Genomic DNA, 14,687 nt, shown 5'->3' with positions numbered 1-14,687 from the left:
TTGGCAGGAAGCCTCTAGAACACTTGGCTGGAGGGATGGGTGTGTTCTAATCCAGCACAGCTTATTAGTTGTCATGAAAAAGATGAGAAAACCTAGTACTTAACTGCTGACAGCTTGTAGCTGAAAAGAGGGATGCAATGAAACACATACGGTTGCTGATTTCAATGTCTGGACTTTGGAGAACTTAATGAGATCTAAAAGGAGACCCAGTGATCCACAAGGACCCTGTAATAGCAAAGAACAAACTAAAACTGTAGTCTGATCAGGTCTGAGATTACTGAAAGGAAGACAGAAAGGGTTTATTCAACAAAACCAAATCTTTATTATAGAATTCCTTTGTAATATCTTAATGTCAGCTCTTAAAAGTCTCAAAATACTACTTGGAAGTAAATGTCTAACAGATACAAAAAAAGACATCAGCTCAGTTTGAGGGAAATATTGCTTATAAACACATTAAAAATTTTTTCATGCCAGGAAACCACTTTTAACTTAATTTTCTAGTGAAGATTTGTTTCTTTCTTTATGAAGGCATCAACTGTAGATTGTTCTCAAGCCTTTACTTCTAAGGCTTATCAAATGGGCCATTCTATGAATGGGTGCCAAACAGGTGAAATATGCATCCTGCACACCAGATCAAGGATACTCAGAGCTTTGCTGAATAGATTCTCAATCACTGCAAAACACTGCAGCCAGAGTGCTCCGAATTGCAGCCACTCTGCTTCCCAGCGGCCAGCACCTCCCACTGGCTCCTGGCAGCAGCATCTCTAGAGTGTTCACGTCATAGTTTAAGGCATGGCTTTTTTATAACTACGGTCACCGGCAATTTTAAAAGTTTATAAAAATAAGTTTTATATGTTCCTGAATTAAACTGCCTGTTTAGAGGCTTGACTTGCAAGCAGCTAGAGAGGTACAGTGCACGCCCCATATAAACTCATATGAAACACTGCTCGGACGAGGTGGATTCTTTGGTAGGCATAAAGGTCAAAGGTCCTCATTCATCGTGGATCTATCATATCCTCCAAGAGCAAATGGGGGTGCTCATAATTATCTGGAAGTCTGTTGGGAGGCAGGCTGATCTGAGGCATTCACAAGAAGGCCCCATGAAAGAACAAAGAGAGCCCAGTTCTATGTTGTCACCCAGGGGCAGACTTGGCAAGGTCTGGGCTGGGGCTGGAGCCAGAGTCTTGAAGGATTTGGTTTTGGTCCTGCGAATGTACCTTTTCCCTCTGAAGAGACTGTAGTTATCAGGTCCAAAGCTGCTGCATGCTCCGTCTATGATGCACTTGAGATAGCCTGTGTTTCCCTTGGGCAACACGGCTTGACCTGCTTCTTGCTGACTTCATCCCACTGTATGATAGTTTTCCACTGACCTTGTCCCATTTCCCCCTAACAAACTGTATATAAGATGTTGTACTTCTTAATAAACTTGCTCGACATAAAGACACATCCTTGCAAGACTTCCTAACCCCAACTCTATCTTCTTTATTTTCTGAACTCCTGGCACTCCCTCTCAGAAAGCTGTCACTGAAGAACAACTTGTTGGTCCAGGTCAGAAGACTCCATCTAGCTGACACCCACAGGCCTGAAAACTGTTAACAAAGAGCCAATGCTAGATTTTGCTCCTTTAAATAAGCTCAGGGCTTTGTGGTATAGCTCATTACACAATGACTTTCAATAAAGAGCATTTCCCTTCCTTACTTACCATAATGCTAGTAGAATGAAAGATTTCCATACTCCCACCTGCCAGGGACTCACTTCCCCTTGCAGCTTTCAGCATCATTCTATACCCCAGCCAAAGTTTTTAATGGAGGAAAAGCCTCATTAAGCTTCCCAGAAGCCTGTCAGGGAGTGTGGTGACAAGTCCTCACTGTCACTCAACTAGGAGCACTTCCCTGGCACACAGAGCACCAGCTAATGCTGCCCACAACCTCCCCACTAGCCTCCACCCTACAGAGGCCCACATGTCATCTCCTTTCCAAGCAAATCCTGGGAATGCTTCCCCATGAATGTGATGCAGCTGTTGGGAGAACTGCCTGAGGGTAGCTCACAGGACCAGACCTTCTGCTCTCGTGCTCCTTGAACAGTCCTGGCTCTGTCAGTTAGAGAGCACGCTCTGAGCAGTTCGCCAGTGCTGGACACTGTGGTAGAGGCACTGCTGTCAGGTGCTGGGCCCCCATGCTTGGCCAGTTGCAGACAACATTAATTTGATGGTCATGAACATTGCTTAGCTAAAGCAACTGGTGTCTGCCTATGAAAGCACCACACTGGTGTCTTAGTAGGATCCAGATTTTCTCAAGGAGTGTTTGAACACACTTGCCTTTTAAAATTAAAAGGACCAGCAGAGGTTTTTAGGGTGGGGAAGAGGGAATGAGATTATTTAACTCAACTCTGAAAGGGTAACATTTTTATTTCCTTCCTAAAACAATTAAGAAAATATAAACCTGCTGTCTCCATCAGTTTCAGGATCATCCAGAGATGTTTGCAGCAACCAAACCCATGATAAAGTGCTGCTGGTAAGAAAGCCCGGCATCAACACTGGGCAGAAGCTCTTTGTCAGTGTGTCAGCCTGAACTAACCACGCGGTCAGCTGGGGCTTTGCCTAAAAAAAAAGTCCTTGTCAATATTTTTAGGAAGACAGAAAATTTCTATTTACCCTTTCTCCCCCTGATGAGTATAAATGAGAAAGAGTGTCATTAATGATATAGAGAGAACTTAGAACTCAAATCTTTGCTACAATGTGAATAAAAAAACAAAAGCAAAACAACAAAAAATAAACTTAACAAAACCCTTATACTAGTTATTGAAATATAAGGTCTTCTAGTCCCTCAGTCTTAGTGCATGATCCTCTGGCAAGCACTGAAATTCACAGTTGGTGACAAACAGGGAGCTCAGGCTGCTCTGCAGAAGGGCTTGCTTCTGGAGATCCAGGAAAAGACAGCAACATGAAGCACCCAGTCTGTCAACTTTGCTGCTGTAGCACGGGAGGCTGACAGTCTCTGATCATGAAGCAGAAATGAATAACGGAAGGGTTTTCTCTAATCTTCATTCAAGAATGGCATTTAGCAAAGCTCTTACAAGCCAGAAGCACACAGTTACACCAGGAAATCAACATACGGCAGAGCATCCCTAGATATAGACCGCAAGCAGGCTGAAGACTAAGGGAAGCAGCCATCTCCTTACCACTGGGCTAGGACATGCTCAGGAATCAACACTTCAAAATATAAACCCTACACACTATGGTCTTGGTCAGCAGATGTTTCAGGCTCCTTAGCGGCACCATTAACATCTTCAGCTGTAAAGTCAGCATGCGGGGCTCTGATTTCTTCCTGTATTGTGCAAATTTCAAAGTTCCGTTAAAAACATTATCTTTGGTTTCTTCTTAGAGAACTGCTCATGAAAGGGTCGTCGTCATCATCCTGAAATGACACAAATGCTATGCCAGTGACCACTCATCCTCTGTTGAGCCAGGACAAATTATTACTACTAAAATGGCATCAGGGAAATCACATTTATTTTATCTATTTCCTCTGTATCTGTGAAATGTTAAAGCCCAAGTCAACTCTTTGTGTATTAGAATAAAAATCTCCCAGACTTCATGTGTGAATGCATATACCTGTAACACCCAATGTATACATTTCTCCCAGTAACAAACCTTAAAAAAGGCACAGGAGGTATGGGAAAGCCAGGACAGAAAATATTCAAGTCATTTCTATTCTGTTCCTGAAGTTTTCTCACCCCTCTCCCCCTCCCCCTTTTTTTACCATTATGTGTATGTGTGTGCACTCACATGCAGTTGTGTGACCTGTCAGGACAACTTCAATGAGTCCAATCTTTGTGGGTCAGGGCTCAGACTCGGGCTACCAGGCTTGTGCTCCAGTCACTTCACCCATGAGTGTCTTGCTGGCCTCACTTACACTTAGCACTCACTGTGTCTGCCCTCTCACATGGAAAAGCCTCAAGTCTGAAAAACTGACTCCTTTTTCCTGGCACCCATTTCATAGTAGAACAGATTGCTTTCAGGCTGCTGGAGGAAAAAGCTGAGTAAAGCTGCCTTTCTGCTTTTGCAAAAAAAGTAGATGGACTATTTCAGGTGTTCCTAAGCCAATGGGATGTAGGCTACAAACATCGTAAGAATGGATAAATATCAGGCATTAACTAGGAATTTCCTGAGAATGAAAATAACTAGCTAGGTCTGGTGTCACCGCTGTGTCAGCCCAACTGCTAGGGAGGCTGAGGCAGGAGGCTCACAAGTTCAAGGCCTGTTCGGGCTACAGAATGAGTCAACCTTTGTAGCTGCTGTGTGAGGCCTGTCTCAAAGGGAGAGAGGAAAAAGGCTGAAGCCATGACAGCTTGCCTAGCATGTGCCAGGCTCAGGATTCAAACCAAAGCCATTGAGCAAAAACAACGAACAAGCCTTACAGAAAGCCTAGTTATATAATCTGATGAGAGATAGCATTAAATGGATCACACTTTAGAGCTCCATATTTGAAAGATAAATTATGCTTATAACTTTGTTACCATTAAAATGTTGGTAAAAACAAATGACTGTTTAGCATTAGACATTAACAAACCCATGTTTTATGAATTCTCTAGTGAGAAATGGATGCCTTGAGAAGCACAAATTCAACTGTTTGCTAATTCGTTTTCTATACTGTCAAAGGCAGGCTTTGCTAAAAACATATAAATGAAAACTGGTAATGTGTATTCAGATCTTCTCTGTAGTTAAATGCAAAACAGTATATCTACGTTTCCTTTTCTTCTGTGTGAATGCATTTTTGTGTTCCAGTGCATTTGTCCCCATACCCCAGTCCTGGTACTGCAGGTATGTGTGGCCATGACCAGCCTTAAGTGAGTATCAGGTCTCAGGTCCTCAGGCTAATGCAGCAGGCACTTTACTCAACAAGTCATCCTCTCACCTTAAATTCTACATCCATAGACATCCAGATGTGTGCCTGTTTCCCTATTGGCAACAACCTGTCACCACTCAACAGGCTGACTGAGCTCACAACCTGAGGTGCAGCAAGCTTGGCAAGCAACTGCAAGCCTGCAGCTAAGACACAAGGAACATGACAGCAACATCAGATGTTCAAAACAGAGAGGCACATACAACATAGATGAACACTAAGGGCACTTTGCAAATGAGATAACAATCACATAAAAATCACTGGGAAATGCCCTTACACAGGGGCATACAGCAGACAAAGTCAGAGAAGAGAGCACAGTGGTGATCGCCAGAGGCTGGGGACAAAGGTAAGGACACTGGGATGTATTTAAGGAGATATGGTTTTGCAAGACAGAAGTCCTTTAGGTCTTTTTTGTCCTCTCCCATATATTGCATTCCGACTACAGTTTCCCCTCCCTTAACTCCTCCCAGTTTCTCCCCCATCCTCCCCTTTCTCTTGGATTCACTCCCCAACCCTTCACCTTCCTTCAGAAAAGAGCAGGCCTTCCAGGGACATCAACCACATATGTATGACATAACAAGTTACAGTAAGTCCAGGCACATATTCTCACATCAAGACAACCTGGCAGGAGGAAGAGGTTCCCAAAGGCAGGCAAAAGAGTTAGAGGCAGCCACTGCTCTCACTGTTAGGAATCCCACAAGAACACCAAGCTACACAGCTAAAACATAAATGCAGACAGCCTAAGTCACTCATACAGGCTCCCTGACCTGTGAACCAGCTTGAGTCCTGGTTAGCTGATTCTGTGGGCCTTGTTCTTGTGGTGTCCTTGACCTTTCTGTTTCCTCCTATCCTTCGTCCCCCTCCTCTAGAGAACTTCTTGAGCTCTGCCTTATATTTGGCTGTGGGACTCTGCACCTGTTCCCATCAGTTGATGGATGAAGTCTCTCTGATGACAATTATACTAGACTCCAGTCCCAGCACATCATGCAGGCCTGACAAACTGTAGGTGGGACGTTTTGTCCCTCCACTTGCGGCCTTGCCTGGCCACAGCAGACGGCTGGTGCAGCCTCCATGTCCCCCATTACTAAGAGTCTCTGCAGTGTCACCCTCACAGATTCCATGGAGTTTCTATTGCACTAGGTTTCTACCTCAGTCCTGAAATGCCCCAATTCTAGTCATCTCCCCCAGTATTCTCTCCATCCCCCACCCCACCTGATCCCTCCTGTTCCCATCCCTACCTGCCCTCAGCCCACCTGCAAAATCTATTCTATTTCCCCTTCCCAGGAAGATTCCTTGCATCTCCCCTTAGCACTCCCTGTTACTTACCCTCTCTAGGTCTATGGATTCTAGCATGACTATCTTTTACTTTACAGCTAGTATTTACTAATATATAAGTGAGTACCATGTTTGTATTTTGGGGTCTGTTTTACAACACAAATATATTTAATACTACCAAGGTACATTTAAAATGGTTTAAATGCCAGGTGGTAGTGGCACATGCCTTTAATCCCAGCACTCAGAAAGCAGAGGCAGATGTATCTCTGAGTTTGAGGCCAGCCTGAACTAGAATGAGTTCTAGGAGAGCCAGGCTACACAGAGAAACCCTTGCCTTGAAAAAAAAAAAAAAAAAAAACCCCAAATTTGTTTAGATGTTATGTGTTCTTACTACAATTATAATTTTTTAAAGTAAAAAATAAATGAAGGTGATGACAGGCTTACCCATCTCCTACAAAGCTTGCAGAGGGTCAAGTGGCAGCCATGAGGAAGCAGGAAAGGCCAGGGCCCTGTGTCTCATTGCTCTGCCCCTCTTCATTAAACAACAGATGAACTCGAGAGAGAGGCGAGTAACTGTGCTCCCTCACTCCTTGTGAGTTAGAGACTGTGACAGTTTAGGTGCAGACAACACTCTGTCCTATGCTAAGGCAGTGTTTCGCCCAGGGTGCAGGGAATATTTCACCAAGGTAACCTTAAACACTCCTACACCAGCATCACCCCACTCTCTAAACACGAACTGCAAAAACTAAAAGAAAAGGGAAAAACCACCCAGCTCTGATCCCATTAATGGGACAAATGAGAGCCAAGTGAACACTGTGCTTTAAAACCCACAGGCCTTTATAGGTAATCACACTGCTGGGCACTTACTGACTTACTGACTCTAGCATTGCAGGTCACAACAAAGTTATCAGGGAGCCTAAAAATAGAACTTGCAGTGCTTAGCCGGTGGTCTCCATTTGCATTTCAAACAGGTAACATAAGAAAAAGCCAATGACACAACGATTACCTCATCTGATTCAAAGTCCACCCCTTTGGCTGTCTGGCTCTGGGACATCCGTTTGCTAGATGCTGTGCCTGACCACCTAAAGACAGAAAAACCAAAGACAGTGACCACAACGTTGAACAAGTAAAGTCCATCACAACTAATGAGTAAAAACAATGCAGAGCTCCCTTAAATATATAGAGATAATGTATAATCTAAAGATAATATTTAAAGATAATATATACATATACATATTGTGTGTGTGTGTGTGTGTGTGTGTGTGTGTGTGTGTGTGTGCTTCCTATGGGCCCTATTTTTCTGAGGAGTCCTAGGAGCAGCACTGTTTCTCAATTATTGAACTTTTTATAGTACACATTTTCTAATAAGAAACTAAACAAAACCTTAATGATAAGAAAACCATTTCCTCTGTTCCTAAATTTCCTCATCTGTGGAGCAGGGAAATGCTTATTTTTAAAGAGCAATATGCTAATATGCTTAAACACTAGGCCATGGCCTGACATGGTCTCCCCACGCCACCCCCAAACTCCCACAACTGTAACAGTACAGTACTTTCTCTTCAAACTACAGCTGCAAAGAATCCTGGGACAAGCTCACCACTCCCCAGAGCATCTCCTGCGTCATCTCGCAATACCTGTTCTTTCCATGAGCGCTCACATTCAGGGGCCTCATTCAAACATTCCACACATAATTATGAGCTAATTTAATCATCCCTAATGCACTTGTACATGTTCAACTCTGCCAGGATAATTTAAGTCACCTAAGTTTGGAGCCTTAGCAAAATCTATTATGTATCATCAGACCTAATAGAATGTAAAAATCAGAAAGTTTAAAAAAAAAGGGGGGGGGCTATAAATGATTTTCTTTTTAAAATGGTTTTTTATTTCATGTGCTTGAGTGCTTTGTCTATACGTATGTATATGCACCAGGACTTACAATGCCCAGAGGCAAGATGGATCCCTTTAGAACTGAAGTTACAAATGGCTATGAGCCATCATGTAGGTTCTAGGAACCAACCCAGTTTAAGCACAGAAACACCAAATACACTCAACTGCTGAGCCATCAAAAGTAAAAATTTTCGGGGGCTGGAGAGATGGCTCAGAGGTTAAGAGCACTGTCTGTTCTTCCAGAGGTCCTGAGTTCAAATCCCAGCAACCACATGGTGGCTCACAACCATCTATAATGAGATCTGGTGCCCTCCTCTGATGTGAAGGCACACATGCAGATACTGTACACATAAATAAATAAAATTTAAAAAAAAGTAAAAATTTTCATTAATTAAGTTTTAAGTAAACAGTATTTGCCCAAAATGTCAATACAGAAAACAGTGATTTTAAATAAAGAGTTTAGTAAATATTCCAGAGTAAGTCAATTAAGTACTCCAGAACTGAGTAAGTCCATGTTAGCCATGTAAGTTCTCTAAAGTCTAAGTACTCCAGAATAGGTCCATGTCAGCACATAAATACTCCAGAGGAAGTCCAGTCAGACACATAAGTACTCCAGAGGAAGCCCAGTCAGACACATAAGTACTCTAGAGGATGTCCAGTCAGACACTTTAAGTACTCCAAAGTTCGCATCAGCTTCTTCACCTGTTTAGCACAGCACTGTGTACATAAAGATCAGAAAAATTTATATAGTAAAAAAACAAAGCTGAAATCCAGAATTAACAAAAGCATTCTCTATTACTGAGGAGACAATCTTTCATGAAGAAGGGAACTAGGTAATAGAGGCAAGAGGACATGAATCACAGGCTATTTTTCAGAGGAAATACGCACAGCAATGCTGAATCATACCTGTTTTTCATTTTTCTACATGAAAAGAATTCTATTTATCCTCTCTGGCATAGAAAGATGTATTGTCATAAAATTCTAAATAATTATACTTTTGTTTTTGAAGGAGGCCCCTGGCCTACCTTTGATCAGACTTGGAACTGGTAGGAAAAATGTCATCTTCATCAGATTCATCCACCTCAATGGTCTACAGAATGGAGGAAACAAAGCATCAGGTTCAACCCAAGTGGATGAATTAGATAAGAGAATATCAAGACATACATGCAATTATACAAAACCCAGCTGTGCATGTGGCCCAGTGGTAGAGTACTTATCTAACAGTGAGGCCCTGGGTTTGAAACCCAGCCTGACCTCCCACCAAGGTCCCTCTTCCTTCATAAATGTTACTCTCTGTTCCACGGACCACTCTTCTCCTGGCCATTACCAAGCCTGGGCCCCTCAAATACACAGAGTGCTGAGTGACTTGGACAAATGGAAGTGCAGCCCTACCCTGCAGCTTTCTTCCTAGCTTCTGATGAGACAACAGACCTTCAGTGTTTCAACTTCAAGTTTTTCTTTTCTTAGTAACCCAGGCTAGTTTCAAACTTGCAATCTTCTGGCTTTTGCCCACTGAGTGTGAAAATTATTGATAGTTACCAAGGCAACCTATCAGCTCCATTTTTTTTTTTAATTATCTCCAATTTTAAATAAGGTATCAGATCACACGCGAAGTAGCAGATAGGTAGATATTTAGTATTAAGAGTCAACAAAGGGGCTGGAGAGATGGCTCAGTGGTTAAGAGCACTAACTGCTCTTCTAGAGGACCCAGGTTCAATTCCCAGCACCCACATGGCAGCTCACAACTGTCTGTAAATCCAAGATCTGATACCCATAGACATACATGCAGGTGAAACACCAATGTGCATAAAATAAAAATAAATTTAAAAAAAGAGTCAACAAAGATACACATGATCCCATGTGTTCTGTGTTTTGTGTTATCTTGACCCTTGTGCTGTGTTTTTACCTATCTATAATGCAGATGAGGAAAGAAGCCAAGGACACAATTACAAAAAAAGCAGCATGTAAAGTCAAAGGCTCTGCTACACATCCTTATAGTACACAGATGTGCCTTCACCAAGCAGGACTGCCTGGCACAGGAAGAGAACTGGCCAGGGGCTTAAGATGCATGAATTCTGACAGTGAGACAGCAGAATAGACCTATCCCGAATTTACTTTCAGAATCCCAAAGGGAAAAGGCCCATGTTAAATCTGTAATAGGACACAGGATCCTAAGGCCTTCTACTCAGGCTTTAGTCCACATCAGAATGAAAAGAGCATCTCCAGTGAGGAACACACCTTCTCTATCTAGGTTAAAGTACTTTGAGGTAGTAGGCACTGCTGTCCTTTTAAATGCCACCACACACACAGAACCAATGAACTTCCGATGTGAACCACTGAGTTTTGTTGTTGGTTTTAAAAGATTCTAAATAGCCATCAAGTTCTCACCAGGGCTGCTGTTCACACTCTGTCCCTGTTAGGAAGTCCTAACACAGAAAACAGATCATTAAAATCAAACTATAGCAATTTTCTTACCTCTGAGTAATTCTTAGTGGCAACGTTTCTGGAAGGCTGCTGTCGGGTAGACCTGAAAGCTAGCATGAAAAAGATAAAATGTCCATTACATAGTTCTTAAAACAACTTAAAATATATATATACTCACTTCCTCAGCTGAAGGATTTTAAAGATTTTAAAGTCCTACCTGTGAAAACCTACAATGGCCAATTGGAAAACCATTCTGGAATCTGAAAAGATGTGAGACACTTGAACTATATATTCTGCCCATCAGTCTCACATTTTCCCAGTTTGATCAAATATAGTAACAAGCAGAGTTCATAAATACGCCCACACTAAATACTTTATAAAACACACCTGAAAGATGAAGTCCTGTCACTTAGTCAAGTGAATTACAGTAGCCACCCCCCCCACCCCTTTCCCAGATTAGACAGGCTTTCTGAGGCCTCACCAGTTCTCATTCCTCTTCCTTGTAGTCATACTGGGCACACACATGAGAACATACCAAAGGGAAATTCTAGAAATTATATATCCTTGACTCCCTGATAAAGCTTTCCTTAAATCCTCACATTTTGCTTCATAGAAACTTGAGGTTTGGCTAACCCTGTCTCTTTCTTGTTACTTGACATCAAAACTTGCAATAGATCCAAACAACTGGTTGATGCCTGTTTTCTCCTCAATGTGGTCATTTGTTAACATCAAACATAACTTCTCCAAAATAAACTCCACTCTAAATAGGGAAAAGGAGAACATTTAAAAAGCCAAGGTATCCTTCTGAGACTCAAAGTCCCCTAACAATCTTTCTACCAGCCAACCTTACTGCTGCTCAAACTTCAGCTCAGATTTGTATCAGATCTTATGCTGTCTGAGAGGAAGATGAAAGGCAGAAGCCAGGTCTCATCTGCTCTCACTCACTGGCCTGACGCTACTTTCTAAAATGGAGAAAAAGGGCAAATGAACAGAAAGCCAGAGAGCAGAGTACTTTCAGAGAACACTCTGTCAGTACTTACTAATGATCCCCAAGTCCTGAGGTCCTGGAAATCAAGAAAACTCTCTTTTGCTCCCTAGTGAACAGCAAGTAATGAAGGAGTTTTGATGAAAGCAGGTAACTTTCATCAGAAGACAGTTTTGTCAGGAAGGCCACATGCTTTGGCACTTCGGAGGTCTGGCTTTGGAACTGGACCCACTCTGACTTTCTAGCTAGTAGCCACTGCCAAATTGGCCATTCAAGTCTCAATTTCCCCACCTGTAAAATAGTGCCAATATTTCAGACAGAAAACTGTTGAAAGGATAAAGAGGTGCTTAATGCAAATTGCTTTGGCAAGTGCCTGGCAGGAAGCAGGCATTCGCACACACAGAGCTATTAGCATAGAAAAGAACAAGTAACTCAAAGTAGTAAGTTACACACAGAGAAAGGCAGTGGCCACAGGATGTCCTTTGTCTGCTCAGCCACCACCCTCTGCTGAATAACTGCAGTGAAAAAAACAAATCTGGGCTGTCACCTCTTATTTGCAGCAGCTGTTGGCTATGCATAGAATCTTTTCCTTTCCCAACAGTAAACAATCATGTGCACTGTGGCGCTGGGCTAATTTTGTTCACCTGTCCACTGCTCCACCTACAGTGTGCATCTAGAAGTACAGCCTCAATGCTGCTGGCAGCCAGCACCTCCAAGTTGAAAACACCATATGAATATATGCATGTAACAATTAATGAAAAAAGGAATTTGAAAGAGCATACAAGGATATAGGGAAAGGTTTGGAGGGAGAAAGGGAAAGGGTGAAATGGTGTAATTATTGTAACTCAAAAAATAAAGGAAATAATTGAAGAAAAAGAAAGAAGTATGAAAAAACTCATCTTAATGATAAAAATGTCTTGCATATTAATGCTAAAAAAGTATCAGTCCACGTCTAGGGGAACAAAGGAGACCAGTGGGAGTGAGGAGCGTGACAAGGGGATGGAGGGTGGGAAATATGTTGAACACCCAGACAGGAGTTCAAGAGCACAGCAGAGTACCTGAAGGGATGACAGCTACAGCTTTTTTAAACTCAATGAAACACACCAACTCACACACCTCTATGAAACCCAATGAACTCTAAACAAGATAAGAAAAACACCACACTGAAATTTGATATGGCAAAACTGTACAAGACCACAGATAACAAGCCAAGGAAGAGATTACTTTTTTAAAAAGGTAAAAGCTGAAACCTTAACAATGAAAACAGGAAGAGTCTCTTTAATTAACTAAGTTGAATATACACAGACTATACATCAGAGAATGTGGCACACAAAACCATGAGCCCTGAATGAGAGTGGGCAGCCTGGACTGAGGTGCTTGTGTACCCAGAGCCCGGTCCTCACAGCATGCTGACCACACTGTGGTGCCCTGGGCAGGGAAGCCCACACACATAAGCATTGGTTTTTTTGTACGTCAGTTTCCTGTTTCTCTTTATACCAATAAGTTTTTATGAGTGCCTCCTGATGCGCCAGGTATTGGGATCCAGTTGTTTTACCAGGCGGATTAATCAGCTCAGCTCACTGAGGACAGTTCCCAGCGTACGTTATCAGGAAACTAACTTCTGCCACATGCTTCCCTTATTGTCTGTCACCCACGCTCTCTGCCTCATTTCTCTGTGTATCTGGGATCTCTGTCAGACGGTAAGTGAAGTTAACAATCCATTAAAAAAATTAGAAAGCTCTATAACTCTAATTCATAGCAAAGATTTTTCAGTTTATTTTCTTTCCTCAGTGGTGTGGGGATCAAACCTAGGACTCAACTCAGACAAGGCAATCACTCTAAGCTGCGTCTCCAGCCCTAAGAAATATCTCTAAACAGGAGTTAACCCTGTCATCTCAACTGCTGCCGACTACAGTGAATGCACTAAGGGGGCACCTTCAGCCTTCCTGTGCTGGAATTTATAAACCATGGCGATGCAGTCACTATTGTCTCTACTCACCGTCTAGAATGGACATATTTCTAGATGTTGGTGCAGTGGCTTTGGAGCTTCTGCCTCGAGTAGCCCTCTCCAATCCAGTGTCTGCAAGTAGAATCATAAGCAGTCAGTAACAATCCTTTGGCAGCTAAAAGTGAGAACAGTGCAGAAGTAAAAGCTCAGTAAACAAATCATGCACAGAATGCCAGCAGCACACACAAAAACCAGCTAGAGCCTGAGGGTAAGATTTTGAGTGTTCTTAGTCACGCTGGTCCTTGGTTACAGCTTAAGAATGTAAATGTAAAAATGATAAAAATAATAAAATAATCACAGATTCTTCAGAGCTTTCTTTTGGCTTCTGTTTCTTTTTCTTTTTTCTTTTCTTTTCTTTTTTTTCTGATATATATATCAGGGTTTCACTATGTAGCTCTGATTGTCCTGGAACTTACTGTGTAGACCAGGCTGACCTCAAACTCACAGACATCCACCTGCCTCTGCCTCCCAAGTACTGGGATTAAAGGTGTGCACCACTGTGCCTGGCTTTTCAGAGCTTTTATATTAAGTCGAAATTCATGTTACCAGCTCAGGTTCCCATGGATAAAATATTTATTTACTTATTTTTTATTTTTATGTGCATGTGTGTGTACTTATGTAAGTTTATGGCCCCACACACATGCAGGATCCTGTAGAGCAGAAGAGCATAGGATCCCCTGGAACTAGAGTTACAGACAGTTGTGAGTTGCCATGTGGACGCTGGGAATTGAACCCAGGTCATCCAGAAGAGAAGCCAGTGCCCTTACCCCTGAGCTATCTCTCCAGCCCTCTCATGGATAAATATTCAATGAAGAGAACAAAGAGCTGTTCCTAGTGACAGATTTACGGACACCAGGAAGTCACTGGGTGGCCATGTTCTGTCATCTGGACCATCTCAGGACAACAGTGTCAGTGATGAGCACTATGCTGGGACTGCCTTTAGAAACCAAGGTGTTCAAAGTAGTGTTCTTTTAAACAAGCTCACAGAGATCATAGGCATTGTAAGTACTTTCTTTGTCTTCTGATAGTAGCAATATGTTTATGATCTGGAAAATGTTATACATTTTCCTTCATTCACATTTGTGTCACTCATTACTCCTCCATACACAAGAGACTATATACAAGAGAAGTACATCGTGAAGCTCTTAATTAGAGCTTAAAAACAGCTAACGCCTGTTGCATGTGGCCAGTTACAATTCATCCA

The 14,687-nt window shown here is 42.3% G+C and overlaps 1 protein-coding gene across 3 annotated transcripts in view; it reads right to left on the bottom strand.

Moving 5' to 3' along the window:
- Positions 1-337: 337 nt before the first annotated feature.
- Positions 338-14,687, bottom strand: part of Mre11 (MRE11 homolog, double strand break repair nuclease) — a 54,093-nt gene continuing 39,743 nt past the window's right edge. For all 3 annotated transcript variants that reach the window (XM_055615645.1, XM_055615644.1, XM_055615646.1), the window contains exons 16-20: positions 13,475-13,555; positions 10,542-10,600; positions 9,092-9,156; positions 7,186-7,261; positions 338-3,416 (exon numbers count right to left, since the gene is read on the bottom strand). In XM_055615645.1, the coding sequence (XP_055471620.1) occupies positions 3,363-3,416; positions 7,186-7,261; positions 9,092-9,156; positions 10,542-10,600; positions 13,475-13,555 (335 nt within the window). In that variant the 3' untranslated portion in view covers positions 338-3,362. The remainder of the gene's footprint in view (positions 3,417-7,185; positions 7,262-9,091; positions 9,157-10,541; positions 10,601-13,474; positions 13,556-14,687) is intronic.

This window comes from Psammomys obesus, unplaced genomic scaffold (genome assembly GCF_907164565.1).
Source record: "Psammomys obesus unplaced genomic scaffold, mPsaObe1.curated_primary_1811, whole genome shotgun sequence".
Taxonomy (NCBI): domain Eukaryota; kingdom Metazoa; phylum Chordata; class Mammalia; order Rodentia; family Muridae; genus Psammomys; species Psammomys obesus.
Note: the sequence above shows the minus strand (reverse complement) of the source record. Positions and strands in the feature narration are given on the sequence as shown.